Source organism: Cebidichthys violaceus, unplaced genomic scaffold, assembly GCF_023349555.1.
Source record: "Cebidichthys violaceus isolate CVI_PGR_0920_01 unplaced genomic scaffold, fCebVio1.0.p SCAF_23, whole genome shotgun sequence".
Taxonomy (NCBI): Eukaryota; Metazoa; Chordata; class Actinopteri; order Perciformes; family Stichaeidae; genus Cebidichthys; species Cebidichthys violaceus.
Window position 1 is genome coordinate 8,382,966 of NW_027176406.1, and position 14,739 is coordinate 8,397,704.

The 14,739-nt window shown below is 42.1% G+C and overlaps 1 protein-coding gene across 2 annotated transcripts; it reads left to right on the forward strand.

Annotated features, from left to right (window-relative positions):
- Window positions 1-766: 766 nt before the first annotated feature.
- Window positions 767-14,280, forward strand: iqck (IQ motif containing K). Of its 2 annotated transcripts, XM_068718466.1 has the most exons (10): window positions 767-846; window positions 940-1,055; window positions 1,136-1,265; window positions 1,415-1,512; window positions 2,182-2,234; window positions 2,467-2,544; window positions 2,790-2,874; window positions 9,518-9,629; window positions 12,753-12,971; window positions 14,193-14,280. In XM_068718466.1, exons 1-10 carry the CDS (start codon window positions 795-797, stop codon window positions 14,246-14,248), a joined length of 999 nt encoding a protein of 332 aa, XP_068574567.1. In that variant the 5' UTR covers window positions 767-794; the 3' UTR covers window positions 14,249-14,280. The 2 variants fall into 2 exon arrangements, with proteins under 2 accessions (XP_068574567.1, XP_068574566.1); XM_068718465.1 differs by lacking the exon at window positions 14,193-14,280 and having other exon boundaries at window positions 12,753-14,024.
- The last annotated feature ends 459 nt before the right edge of the window (window positions 14,281-14,739 follow it).

Genomic DNA, 14,739 nt, shown 5'->3' on the forward strand with positions numbered 1-14,739 from the left:
ATAATGTATTATTTAGAAAAGGTAAAAAAGCTAATTAAGTACATGGCATCTTAGGTATTTTAAATGAATGTGTAAACTATCAATGTATGGCGTTATTAAGGGGCTATTACATGCATAAACCCCTACAATAGGGTTCATTAATAGTTTACTTAAATATTTACAGCATTCTTAAAAACAAATACCATTCGGAGTAAACCAAATAGAAACGCTGACATACCTTGATTAATGATAAAGCATAATGCCTCAAAAAAAATGTGATTCTTTTTCTCCGAGAGTTTATAGTGAGGCAAATACTATGTGCAAATGTGAAATCACATTATAGCTCTTCAGTCATGAAGGCTTTTGATCATTTATTTGAAGTCATCTGCTCCCCTCTAGCGGAGAATAGCAGAACAACAGAATTAAAGAAGTGCCGTTTGTTTGGCAAGAATTGCACCGTTCAGGTAGGCTACGTTTTAGTATAAAACTATATAAACTAGAGTTAGTAACGATGTGTTACACTGTGATGATAAAAAGTGTCAATTTCCCGTAAGTATTGAAGCTGTAGTTAACGGTGTACTTCTACGGTAGTAGTTTGTACTTGTATATATATTTTCGGTGAGCCATCATGTTGTATTCCAGAAACCGTTGAGTCGTTGATTAGGACATTCCTTTGTTTTAAACAACCTTCAGCATTTGTTTTATTGTCCCTTATTGTCTCCTGCTCCTGTAGTCCATGCTCCTGTAGACCGGAAGTCAATGGCATGACTACTTCCTGGACAACCGAGCGAGTCCCTGGCAACCACTTCAAAATAATGGCGAAGTTAATCGGTGACAAAAAATCCCTTTGGCAACAAGAGTGTGAAGGTAAGGTGATATTATTCTATTGGCTATCAAGCTTTGTTGTGATTTGAAAGTTGCGTAAACTAAAAGCATTTAATGGATGATGTGTTTTTGGAGAGTATGAAGCGGAGCAGCCCAGTGCTGTGTGGACTGATGGCTCAATGAGCACTCGGCACTCCCAGTACAGCACCAGTACACACTCTCCTGTGTCCTATGGACTCAGCACAGCCACGGTCAGCTCATTCATCCCTGTGTCTGGTTTAGTTTCCTGTCACTCGGGCATGTCCTGATGTTATCGTTATTGGTTCATTAGATGTTTGTGGACGATGGTCCCGTGAGAGACGTTGACCCTCTTCTTTGCCACCCTGGCTCCTCTGAACTCTGTTCAAGCCAGAAGCGCCCGTCAACTGCTGGAACTACGTCGCCTCCACTACTACATGAACGTAAGATGATGATTTAACTTTGTCCTGCAGAGTGCAACTGCCATCACGGGCATTAATATTATGTGTGTGTGTGTGTGTGTGTGTGTGTGTGTGTGTGTGTGTGTGTGTGTGTGTGTGTGTGTGTGTGTGTGTGTGTGTGTGTGTGTCAGGTCCTGTTACACGGTTTTTGGAGAGGCGAGTGTTTCCAGTGTTGTTGCCTGGACTTGAGGCTTTGCTGAAAGAAGCCCAGAAACATGGCTGTTTCGAGGTCTGAATTTCTCCTGATAATCTAACAAATAAAGTTACAGCTGGCTCATGTTGTTTAAATGACCTCATCTGAAAACAAAGCACTTTGTGTGTTAAGGTCTGTTAGGATAAATATTGTAAAAATGTACATTATTAACTCAAGTGCTGTGATTAAGTACAGTTTTTAGGTACTTGTACTTTACTAATAGCATTTCCATTTTCATCTCCTTCATAACTTAAAGTATCCACAACAAATCAGTTGGAAAAAAATGTTTTACTTCACATTTATTTCCCAGCTGAAGTTATTAGTTACTTTGCTAATTCAAAATTGACATACAAATAATATAATATGCAATATATTGATATATATTAAATTAGAAGTATATGAAGTCATTTAAATTCACTTCACCGTGACAAACTTTGGCAGTATAAATACTTACACATTACTGCATCATTAATAGTAATCCAGTAACATGATATAACATTGACAGGAGACAAAATGAGTACATTTTACTACATTTTTGCTGACAACACTTCTGTGCTTTTGTTCAAGTGAGGTTTTGAATGCAGGACTTTCAACCATAAAGGACTATTTCTACATTGACATATTGTTACTTTTACTCCTGTGATGTGTGAAAGTAATGCTGAATACTACTTCTGCGTGATGGCATTACTTTCTTTTGTGTTGCAGAGGCTAAAAACAGCCTTTAACCCGTGTGACTTCCTGACTGAGTGGCTATACAAGTAAAAGGACCTCTCTCTCTCTCTCTCTCTCTCTCTCTCTCTCTCTCTCTCTCTCTCTCTCTCTCTCTCTCTCTCTCTCTCTCTCTCTCTCTCTCTCTCTTTCTGTCTCTTCACTGTATAATGTGCACCTCATCCCATTTATTCCCAATAATGTCATATTCTTAATGCTGTGTGCAAAGACAAATTGTGTGTCACGTTTTTTTTGGTCCTCTTCCGCTTACTTTTTCCTCAGCCACAACCCCCGCAGACGAGGACAGGTCCCAGTGAACTTCCATGACATCCCTTTTGTCAAAGACTTTCTCAGCATGCAGTGAGTGTCTCCCCAACCTGTCAGGCACGCTACAGCTGTTTCATTGTTTGTCAACAAATGACACAAATCTGACTTTCGCCATTTGGAGTTCCATTGTCACCAGGTTGCTGTGTCTAAAGTATGAAACAAACAATAATTTAATGGGAAAAAACCTGCAAAATCTAGAGATACATGCTGCATTTTCATTATGCAGATGAGCTGAAACACTTTTATTTTGTCCGTCTTTTCTCTCTCTCTGTCTTCAGCCCCAGGTCTCCCATCCCTCTGTATCTACTGCTGAGTGAGGATCAGGCTGCTCTGCTCATCCAGGCTTTCTGGAGGGGATACAAGGTACACTGGATATAGCTAGAAGCAAATCTTTGCAGACTTTATTTACAAACATATTTTAAAGGACTGGGTTGAGGAATGCAGACGAACGGAGGTAAAAGAACAATAGTTACATTGGCCCAACACAAGTCTCGAATGCCTTGAAAAATATGGAAAATAAACACTTAAACTAAGAATATCGGGGACATTTGAAATTGAATTAAAAGCCTGGGAGAAAACCCTTTTCACTTGACATATTTACACATAACTTTAGTGATGCCTGGCTGGGCTCGTCAGGCTGACCAACTCTAATTACCACCTCCCAAACTTTCCAGATTGATTTAAGAAGTCAGAGTGGAAAAAAAGTAAAGCTTGAAGGAACCCTGCAACCCACACACAGCCTGTGTGTGGGGGGGGGGGGGGGGTGCCGCCCTCCTGCATGTGCATTGGCCCACAGTGTGATATTGTTGTATAATCCCATCTCGCTGAAGAGCTCCTCTTCCACAGGGATGGCAGTTTCATTCAGCAGCTTGATTATGTCATCAATGATGCCGGGATTTAAGTCCTTCCTGTGTGGGTGCTGTGGTCTGAAGTACTCTGTGCTGTGATATAAATAGACATAAACAGACACTATACCAGAGGCAAACAGCAGCAATTTCTCCACACAAATAAACCTAGTCTTGTATGCTGTAGGGATGTAAGGAGGGGATCTTGTTTTTGTTTCTCTCAACAGAAGCGCTTATTTTATTTATTTGTATCATTCATGCTTGTGGGAGGATTCAGCTTCAGTGTCGCTGCACAAACCATTGAGAGGAAAAGATGCCAGCTGTGCTGTCATGTGCAATTACATTCTGTTTGAACAATCTGAACATGTAGCTGAATTTTTGTGTGTGTGCATGAAAAGATGTGCGTGCGTGCCTGCAGCATGTATCCCTGTTTGGGCTACTTATGCACCAGCAGAGGGCAACACTTCCTCTTTCCTATTTCTGTAACAACCAAAAAATCATACCAGTCTCTGCTTACATAAGGTGGCAGCAGTGAGCCGGCTGCCTGTCACTCCTCACTTTGTTTACCCTGAACGAAGAGAGGTTCAGTGAGGCCGCTGATAGCGCTGCAGCCCAGCACCCCAAGGAATTCAGAGCAGGAGAGACACAGCCAGAAAGGGACAGTAGTGAGGGAATAGGTTGATATATCTGGAAGGATGACGCTCAGGTTATGTTAGGAACATTTTTCAGATAGATGGATGATAAAAGGGAGGAGAGAGGCAAGATGATGTTGCAGTGTGGCTTTTGGATGAGGAATGGGGCATGGTGGAGGCAGGAAATGGATCTTTGGCAACATCTGTAGCGGATAGAAATAGGGAGAGAGATGAAACCTCTGAGAAGCACATCACAGTCAGGTTCTGAAGTTGAGGGTTTGCATCCTAAGATCATGACTTATTCAAGGTACACAGGGTGGAGATATTTTGGGTAGGCACTGAGGCAAAGTCCTGACAGGCGTTGTAGTTTGTCACGGCTGCTGTTACCTTGGCTCGAGAAGAGCAGCCGTTAACAGCTCAGTGGGCAGCAGAGCAGAGTCATCTGTGAAGCACTGATGCACTGTAAAACTTCATTCGTTTCTGTGTGTGTGTGTGTGTGTGTGTGTGTGTGTGTGTGTGTGTGTGTGTGTCTTCTGGCATGAGAATGTATACTGTAGGTGTTTTAAATAGCATGTTATCATTCAATGTTATTACATACGTACATACAATATCTTTTAACGTCTCCCATTCTAAATGTATTCTGACAAAACTCAAGCTCTCATGGTTGACAGAATAAATATCAAAGTGAAGAATATCAGGCTATATTTCACCATAATCTGTCCTAATTTGTAAGTGCTTGAGAATATTTTTGAGGGTTTATAATAGGATTATGGGATTTTGCTTTAGAAAAACACCCCAAAAAATGGTGTGGTTTTTAAATACTTCACAAAATATCGTAACATATAGATATCTAATGCTTTGATATTAACAACTTTATCCAAATTACTTTCATCAATGTACTCTGTGCTCTTCACCCCTGTCCACAGACCCTCTCTTTCCCCCTCACGCTCTGCAGTTATATAACCTGCCTGACGCAGCGCTGACTGCAGAGTGTGTGTGTGTGTGTGTGTGTGTGTGTGTGTGTGTGTGTGTGTGTGTGTGTATATTTGTGTGTGTTTGTAAGAAAGACAGACAGACTGAGGGCCAGGGAGCAGGGTATTTTTGTAGCTTGGAATTGTATCCCTGCATTATTAATCTCTTTCATCAAAACAAATTGAGGAGTGAAGAAGAGCAGCGGTAGAGATGGTACACACACTAACTCACATCTATGACCTAGACAATGCGATTGTCTCCTGTTTATCTCATGTACAACTATGAAGAGCTGCTGGGTCTAATCATATTACATAATGTTCTTTATACTGTGCTCACACTAATCCATTCATCCACGCTTGCTACACTAATGCACACATGTGTACATGCACGCACACTGTGCACACGCACTGATCACTCAGACCTCTCAGGCTCTCGCAGGTCTGGTCAGCTGAGTTGGAGTAATGTGGCTGTTGTGTAATAAATAGGCATTTAGGCTGTCAGTATATTAAGGGTTTGTGGTCAGGTATAGAAGCAGGCTTTTATCATAATGATCATTTCTATTGATCTATTAAGCGTGAACACACTGAGGTTGGCCTTTTCCTGGCTAAAAGCACAGCACTGTCCTGTGAAGCATATTCTAATGCAGGTCAGACAAGATGTTTGTTTCCTTGTTCCAGTCCATGATCCGTTGTCAGATTTGATTCTATGGTGTTTTTGTTTGTTTTGTTTTTTTTTAGAAAACTTAAAGGAATAGTTCAACATGTTGAGAAATACGGTTATTCACCTTCTGATAGAGAGTTAGATGAGAAAATCAATACCACTCTTTGTGTCCAGTAATTACAAAGCTACAACTAACAGTTGGTTATCTCAACTTAGCATAAAGACTTTGCTTAACCATACAGACATAGGGAGTGGTGTCAATTTCCTCATCTCACTCTCAACAGAAAAATGAATAAGCCTATTTCCCAAAATGTAAGAAACCCTGATGTAGATTTTCTCAACTGAAGTGGATGCTTTGTTTCTGAGAGCTACGATGCACACAAAATATAATCTATTATTATTTGGTAAGTCAATTTGAATCAAATTTTTTTACAGTCCATACATGTCTAAAGAAAGTCTTGTTGGGCTGCTAGCAGGCCCAGTTGTGGTCTAAAAGTAGGACATTGAGTACTGAATGTATTCCACATGACATAAACTAATAGAGCTGTTTGAAAGACTCTCACACACACACACACACACACACACACACACACACACACACTCACACCCAGAAAGCTGTAGAGTCAACAGCAGAACTAGGTCTGCGATTCCAGATGAATGATCTGAGGGCAGTAAGAAATGAATGGTTTGAATTGAGCTCCAGTAGTCAGTGACAGGCCACGTGTAGTGACACTCATGCAGAAAATATGTCACAGGCACTTAGGACGGGCGGTCCGGTGGCTCTGCTTTGTCCTCACTTCCCCCTTCCTGCAGAATCACTGTAGGGGGCACGCTGTCCCAGAGTGAGATGGACCTGGTCATGGCATGACAGGCCTACTCAGGTAGTCTTGTAATATCCACTATCGTATGTAATATAGAGAGCATTTATGTCTTAAGTGTTCTCACGAAGGACAGTAGGGTCACAGTTCTACTAATTTCTGTGCATTAGTCTACAAAGGCATGAATCAAATCACAGGTTGCTCAGCTGGTTAAACCTTGATGGAAGCATGATGGATCGGTGGGTGGACTGGGTTCGTGGAGTAGATGGAGCAGGCTGTGGTGGCTGTCTTTATGCAGCCTGTCAGTGCGGTTGAGGATGTGACTGCAGCCAGTTTTGAATGACAGAAGCCATTGTGCAGAGTGTGAGACTGCGAGAGGAGCTCGGTCTCACAGGCAGCTTTGCACAAAAAGGGAAGGCAGCTTGAAAGGCTGTGCAGTGAGATTGAAGTGTGTGTGTGTGTGAGAAAGAGGGCATTTTTGTGGATACGTGGGGAGCGAGGGGGGGAGGGGGGTTCTGCTTGTGCTGCTGCCTTTGAGAGACGGAAGTCCGTCTTTTTTTGTGTGTTTGTGTTATTTTCAATATGTGTGTGTGTTTTATTGTAGTTGTGCTTTTGCATGTCAAGTAATGCATGTGATTCCATGTAGCCTTGCAATGTTTTACTTTTTTTTTCTAATCACTCTAATCCCAGCCTTCGTTCATACACCCAGCATGAGGCACGTGTGCTGTGACATGGACGATCATAGCAACACAAAACTGTATTATTATTAATGATTCATAATTATTCAGAAGCATAGATTTTAAAAAAAGACAGATTTTGGTGTTGTAAATCATATGCATATACGCTCAGAACACATATAGAGATACACACACACACACACACACACACACACACACACACACACACACACACACACACACACACAGTCCTTGATGCACACAGTCAAAACAATACCTCACCCCTGCTAATCAGCTGTACTGATGCACACAGACAGGTTTCAAAACGCTCACCCACTCAACTCAGCTCTTTGTCTCCTGCTATCACACACAAACTGGCAGCGGCTAGTAGAAAGCATGTATATTCAAAAAGTCAGCTTTCCAAGAACTGAGACTTTGATTTTGTCTTTGTGTGGCACATCGTAAAGCTTTGTCTCAGGGGTCCCCCAGCCGAGAAATATTTCCGTTGTTTAGCAGTACAGAAGAACTGTACCATTGTAATGTTTCTGCAGGACACCAATGGAAAATGACAGAGTAGAAATGGCCACACACACACACACACGCACACACACACAAATATACACACAAGCGATGGTGAGCAGACACGACAGACTCCAACCCCCCATCCCTCCTGACCCTCACCCCTCATTTCCATTTCTATGGTTTGCTCCCATCAGCAGAGAGGCTGTTACAGAACTGTGACACCCGGTAAATTAACTATTGGAGCACGCTAGTCTTACCCATTCCTCAAACCATCGCCAGGCTTATATAACAGACCCACTTTCATACGCACTGCTAATAGCAACACTATTGTTGCCTTTCAAGCAGACGAACAGAGAGGGAGGAGTAACAGGAAAACAAGATTGGAGCGGTGGGAGAGAATACAGAGGAGAGAGGAGAGAGATGAATCATTGCTGTGCTGGAGAATGAGGGGAGAATAAGGCGTTGGTATGAGAGATATTTTCAGAAGTCGAGTGAGAGGGAGAGGCACACCTTGGTACTGAAGGAGAAGACAGGGAAGACAAGGAGGAGGAAAAGGAAGGAGAAGGAGGCTGAGTAGTAGTAGTAGTAGTAGTAGTAGTAGTAGTAGTAGTAGTAGTAGTAGTAGGTAGAGGAAGAGGAGAGGGGTGATAATAAAGGAGAGTGAGCTCTTCAGGGACATTTTCTATTCATCAAAAACAGCAAGTCTGTTTAGTAATCTCTCAGGAAAGCCAGCCGCGCACACACAACAGCCACAGGGGTTACCTCCAGGAACAAAAGCATAATTCATGCCAACTACAGCCTGGATGGAGAGAAGAATCAGAGACAGCTTTTTGACATGAATCTGCAGCACAATTTGACCCATTTACCCACCTATGTGGACACAGATGCACAAAGACACTCAGCTATACATCTACTACTAACAGAAGCCTTTTCTCTGCTGGGACCTTTTAGTCATTTAGTCACTACATTTATAGAGTGCCATATCATTAATTTAAACTTTTACATAACACATACTGAGACACATGCACATGTCTTAATATAGGTTCTTAACTATGTTGTTCAGAGGTGTAGCATAAAAGTTAAAGCTGCATTTCACAACTTGCCACATGTCAGAATTATAGAAAAATAATCATAAAAATAAAGCTTATTTATACACATAGAGTACCTTTGAAAACAATGTTACAGGATGTGTTGCATGGAAAAATCCAGATTGAAACATATCAGTGCTATAGAGTTAAATAATATCAAGGAAATTAAAGAGTAAGGCAAATAAAATACACTAAATATAATAGAATGAAAAGAGTGAAATATATTAAGATGTTGCTGGTTCTTTAAGCCTCAGATCTTTAGAAGGTCCAAAGCTGAGGGCCCTGACTGAGAAGATGATGGAGCATCTAATGGCATGTTTATTAAGATGTTTCACCCTGTTGTAGTAAGCACACAGTATATAATATATTATTTACAGAGGTGATGAAGCATAAGCATTGTCATTTAGACAGATGTGATCTAACAATAGCATAGTATCACGTATGTGGATGTGTGTCTCCAAACACGGTAAATGAGCCACTTCCACTGTTTAACCAGCATACAAGTACACAGAATGATATATTCACTAAAAAACATATTGGACACTCTAATGGACATCACTTACCGCTTACTAGCACTGATTTACTTAACTTAATTATGCTATTGATTATGTTTGCTTGTGAATATTAATTTATGCATGTACTGTCTGCATGTGCTGTGTGTGTGTGTGTGTGTGTGTGTGTGTGTGTGTGTGTGTGTGTGTGTGTGTGTGTGTGTGTGTGTGTGTGTGTGTGTGCGTGTGTGTGTGCGTGCGTGCGTGCGTGCGTGCGTGCGTGCGTGCGTGCGTGTTATAGATCAGGGCACACCCAGATGTGCAGGAGCTACGCCAGTGGCAGAAAGAACTGAGAGAGAACAGCGACATTGGTAAAACTGTTGAGCAGTTCTGGGCCCAACAAGAGAGCCGAGGTGAGAGCAAATACACACACACACACACACACACACACACACACACACTCCAATCAGTGAATGCCAGGCCTCAGGCTCACTGGCAACACAATACCATTGATTTTGAATTTTCTCTTGTGGCCGGCAACAGCTGCTGATAGGCAGGCAGGATACCAACACACGTTAGCATTCACACAAACAGGCTACATATCAACAATATACACATATCATATCACATAATATACACATCAGCCGCCGCACAGTACAGTCTCACGCACACGCATATAAACTGCAGAGATACAGCATTCATCCCAACAAGGCTTTGAAGTTAAAGCAGGGAGATGAGTAGAGCAGTGACACAGAGAGAGAATGAGGCCAGAGACAGAGATGGAGAAAGAGACGGGGAGAGCGAGTCGAAGAAAGAGAGAGAAGATTGAAAGTGAAGGGGAGAAATAAAATGTCCGCAGGGCTCAGGGTGTGCTTGAGTGACAGAGAGGGAGGAAGGAGACTGGGGATACATGTGGAGAAAGAGACGAGATACAGTGCAAAGAGGGAGGGACATGACAGAGAGACGTATAAAGTGATAAAGTGTCTCTATACCTGAATGTGTTTGCGCGTGTGTGTACTGTGTGCAGAGCAGCTGAGAATGCAGGCCCATGCCTATTGTGACTGACTGGCATTAGAGCTCAATGACACACACACACACACACACACACACACACACACTCAGTGATACACTCTACCATGATTCCTGACCAGTGAGTATTAATCGAGGGGTTCGTCAGTCCACCACTTTGGTCGAGATGAAATATCTCAACAACTGTTGGATGGATTGTGATGAAATGTTTTTCTTCTGGCTCGACCATCAGGTTTGATTTATGACAAAATACCTGCAAAACAGACATTCCCATCAGCTTCAGCTGTATTACATTCTGAGTAGCAAATATTAGCATGCTAACATGCTAAACTAATATGATGAACATCGTCACCATTAAACATGAGCACATTTGCATTATTATTGGGATCATGCTAGCATTCAAGCCTTAGCATTTAGCACAAAGTACAGCCTCACAGATCAGTTAGCCTGACTCTAGGCTCTAAGTCCTGTTTAGTTTATTTATTATCACAATAGCTAGTAACCCTCCAGCTACAACAGGCCAGCTGCACAGGAGTCTATTGTTACATTGTACGTTCACGTGTTGCAGTTGAGAGTGCATGAAGACAGGAAGTGGACTGCTCTTGTCAAAAACGACACTATGAGAGCGGTGAGAGTGAACCAGAACAGCTGAAATACTCTTGAGAGGAAAAGCAGAGTCGGGTGGCAATTCTCAAAGAGTTTGCCGCCACGAGCGACCCTGTCCACATTCAAGTAGTCACGTGATCCAGAATATTGATGAATATTGACTATAGCCACTTTAAATGAATGTGCATATATGTGATGACAAACACACACACACACACACACACACACACACACACACACACACACCAACTTGCACACTAAAGCTGGGCGTCGTATCATCTCTGTTTTTGTCGCCCACAAACAATGACTGCACCATAAACACAGGTTTCTTCCACACCGACACATTCCACACAACAAAGGCGCTCGCTGCAGTGGATCGACAAACATTCTTCAACTGGGGTGCCACAGCCTGGCTGGTATGCTGTGGCTAACTGCTGCCATGCTGCTGCACCACAACTGCTGACCTGACATTTAAGCAGGGGGCCTGGGGATGTGTGTGTGTTTTGTAAGAGAGCATGTGAGTGTAGTGTCTGCCCAGACTGGCCTGAATGGAAGCCATTTTCTGACCTCTTCAACAGAATCTGAAATGGATGAGTCGGAGATAGAACCAGAAACGTGTGAGACAAGAGGCAGAAAGGGAGGGGAAGAGATTGGTGCTGAAGTTGCAGTTTGTTTGCTGGTTTTGCCTTTTGTTGTTTTGGATGTAATGAAGCAAGCACTGCCCCCCCCCCCAGCGCTGTCTGATAAATGAGCCATGTTTTGGACAGAGGCTGTGGTAGAGAGAGGGTGAGTGACGAAGAGAAAATTATTTAAGGAAGCCCTCTCCCCACTGTATACACTTTAAGTCGATCCAGCAACAGCTGCACTCGTCTCATTTGACCCGAGGAGACCAGCATGCGATACCTCTTCTGCCATTTCACGTTTCACAGCCTGAAATCGGAATTAGCTGGAGACGGAGAAGAAAACAAACAGGGAAAGAGCGAAGTAGCCCAGAGAGCAGACACACGATTATACTCCAAGGTCTAGAGGTCACGGATCATTGGGCAGGTGCAGCTCTCAACAGATCATGAATCACCACGTCTGTCCTTGACTGTAGCCTGACGTGTACCATCGGTCCAAGCACTGTTAAAACAGAGTAGTTATCTAGCCTGGGAAAACACAGCGTCTCCTAATGGTGATAATAGTAACAACTTGAAATGTCAATTCATGTTGTTGTTAATAGTTTGGCATGAAATCAAACGGTTATATAAATGTGTCAATTGCAGTGCATTGTACTCGAGTCTGGCACAAATTACATTCTGCATTTCTATTACCTTCCTCATTTATTAAGAAGACCAAGAAGATGTTGATAAATTGCACATTATTAAAAGTAGGATTCGTGGTGTCTTTAAAAGATAAAAAGGCTACTAAATAGCTGCATCGATGCAGGTGTTGATGCTACAGATTGTATTGATGCACCCCAAAGAGTTTTCAAAACCACACCTAAAACCACAATTACAGCCATTTTCTTTTTCAGAAACTAATCAGGAGGCTTAGAGTATAATTAGATAGGCTACATCTTTGAGCTTTTTGAAACTTTCACGATATGTTTATAGCACCTAAACCTGCTTTGTAATAAAAAATAAAATAAAAAAAAAGACATGGAATTTTCTCTTTCTACAATATGGGGCCTTCAAGGCAATTGATTTTTTATCAGGAAATTTTTTTCTGGATTTTGAAGGCACTTTTGAAGGCAACTGTTGATTTTGCCGCAGTGCGGAATGCAGCAGAATGTAAAGATTCTCAAAAAAGAAAAGCTTATTGTTGAGGAGATGACGTTAAGTGATGAACATTCGTAACGGTCTTCTTGCAACCACAATGAACTTGTTCATATTAAGGATACAGTTCTTGTTTGTCTCCAGTGGGCTCTTCCATGACAGATCTTCCAGGAAGCCCCCAGCCTGGCGAGTCAGATGTATCCATCCAGGTGGTTTCCCCAACCCCCCAGAGCACTGTGGTCCACACCCCCACCCTTCAGATGACCCCTGAGGGTGTTGAGTGGCTGACCCCCAGCGTCTGCAGCATGGAGAAAATGGCCTCCACATCATCCCTGACTGGTTTCCTGGCTGTATCCGTGCATGGTGACATATCCCTGACAGCAGCGTCTCCTTCTTTACTAGGAAGTCAAAACCTGAGCTAGACTGGTGGTACTGTTAACTGAAATCATTAGCTCATTCCCGTGAACAAGTTGTTTTCTATTTTTTAGAGGCTATTAAACTCTATGAGGTTGATGTGAAACCGACCAAAATGCTCAGTCAAACAAGCCATTAAAAACACCTGTAACCAATTGGATATGGCCAGGCAGGGATTTATGGTCTGAGATTCATGTCTAATTAGTTGATTGCTTTCATTGCTTTTTTGATGGATCACTTCCCTTCACGAGTCTCACCCGACAAATGAACACCATATAGTAGGGTTCACATATTATTACTGTCAGGGTGAAGCCTTCCATAACAGACTTAATATTTCCATGCAGCACCTCGAGCTGATAGCTCACTGGAAGATAATCAAATCGTATTTCCTTGCTTTGTCATTACCTTTTTCCTTAGCAATACATATCACTCAACAAAAGAGTTTATAGCATTTCCATTCAAGCCAGGAATTGAGGCCAAAGTGAAAAGTGAGTCAGTGTGCAGAGCAGCACTTTCTATCCTGTTTATCAGGAAAGGAAATGGTCCTGCCAGGGAAACAGGGAATAAAAAAGTCTTTAAAAACATCACTGAGATCACTGGTGGGTGATTAACAGCTAGCTGACAGAGCAGCAAGGAGTAATATTCTACATTCTCCTTAGATCTTACTGTTTTACAAGTGATAATAACCCTGTAGTACTCATTGAGCACATGACATAAAATACTAACATCACAATGAAAATATGCAAATTAACAGACAGACCGACGGACACCATCATACAGTGTCAAACTTGTACGATAGTGAAAATGTTTCTTTTGTACATGCTGTATTTTATTCAGTTGGAATATTTTTATTTTTGGTCTTTTGCTAGATGTAACTAAAGGTTACACATTTTGCATTTTGCCCCTGATGGCTCCATCAGCTTCAGTCTTTTTTTTGTTTTGTTCCTGGTAGTGTTCAAACGTCATCTTAAATGTCATGGAAAGTTAATAAAATTTGATTAGCAAAAATGTTCCACTTCAGTTCTTTACTCTCCTTCATGCCAACTCAAAAGACCGTGCAAGCTATAACGTCTTCTCTTGACTGTGTGTCAATTAAACTGAGTGAATAGAGTGCACCCCTGGCTTATTTCCATCACGTACCTGAGAGGATACTTCTGGTTTCCTCTGCAGAGCAGCGAGGCGGCAGCCTTGTGATGGACTGCTTTCTTGACTATCCCAGTCACTGATGCACACCGCCTCACAGTGAGGCATGAGGAGGGTCATGTATCTCTCTTTGCAGGTATGTGGATGCCTAGGAGACAGCTGCCACTGGGTGAGGTGATAAAACAGCTCATTTCATTCTGGGGACATCTGATAGTGCAGACAGCTCCACAGAGTCTGGCAGCACTGGGCCCGACTGAAACCAAATCACACAGCAGCAGAGGGGAGTGGGCAGCAGGCTGTCGGAGCAAAGCTAGTAAACAACTGGTGCTGGGCTGCAATGGAAGTGTAGAATACAAGAGTGTAATCCTGTGTGTGCTAGCAATACACTGATTATAAATTACATTGACACCATGTTCTTAAATATAAACAGTATGCCACAAACATTGTTCAAACCCCTAAAACATGTAGGAAGTTATAGGCCTAAATTAATGATGATATTTTCAAGGTTATTCAAATGGAACAAGCCCCATTTAATAGATGTATTGATTTTAAATAACAAAATTAACAGTATCCT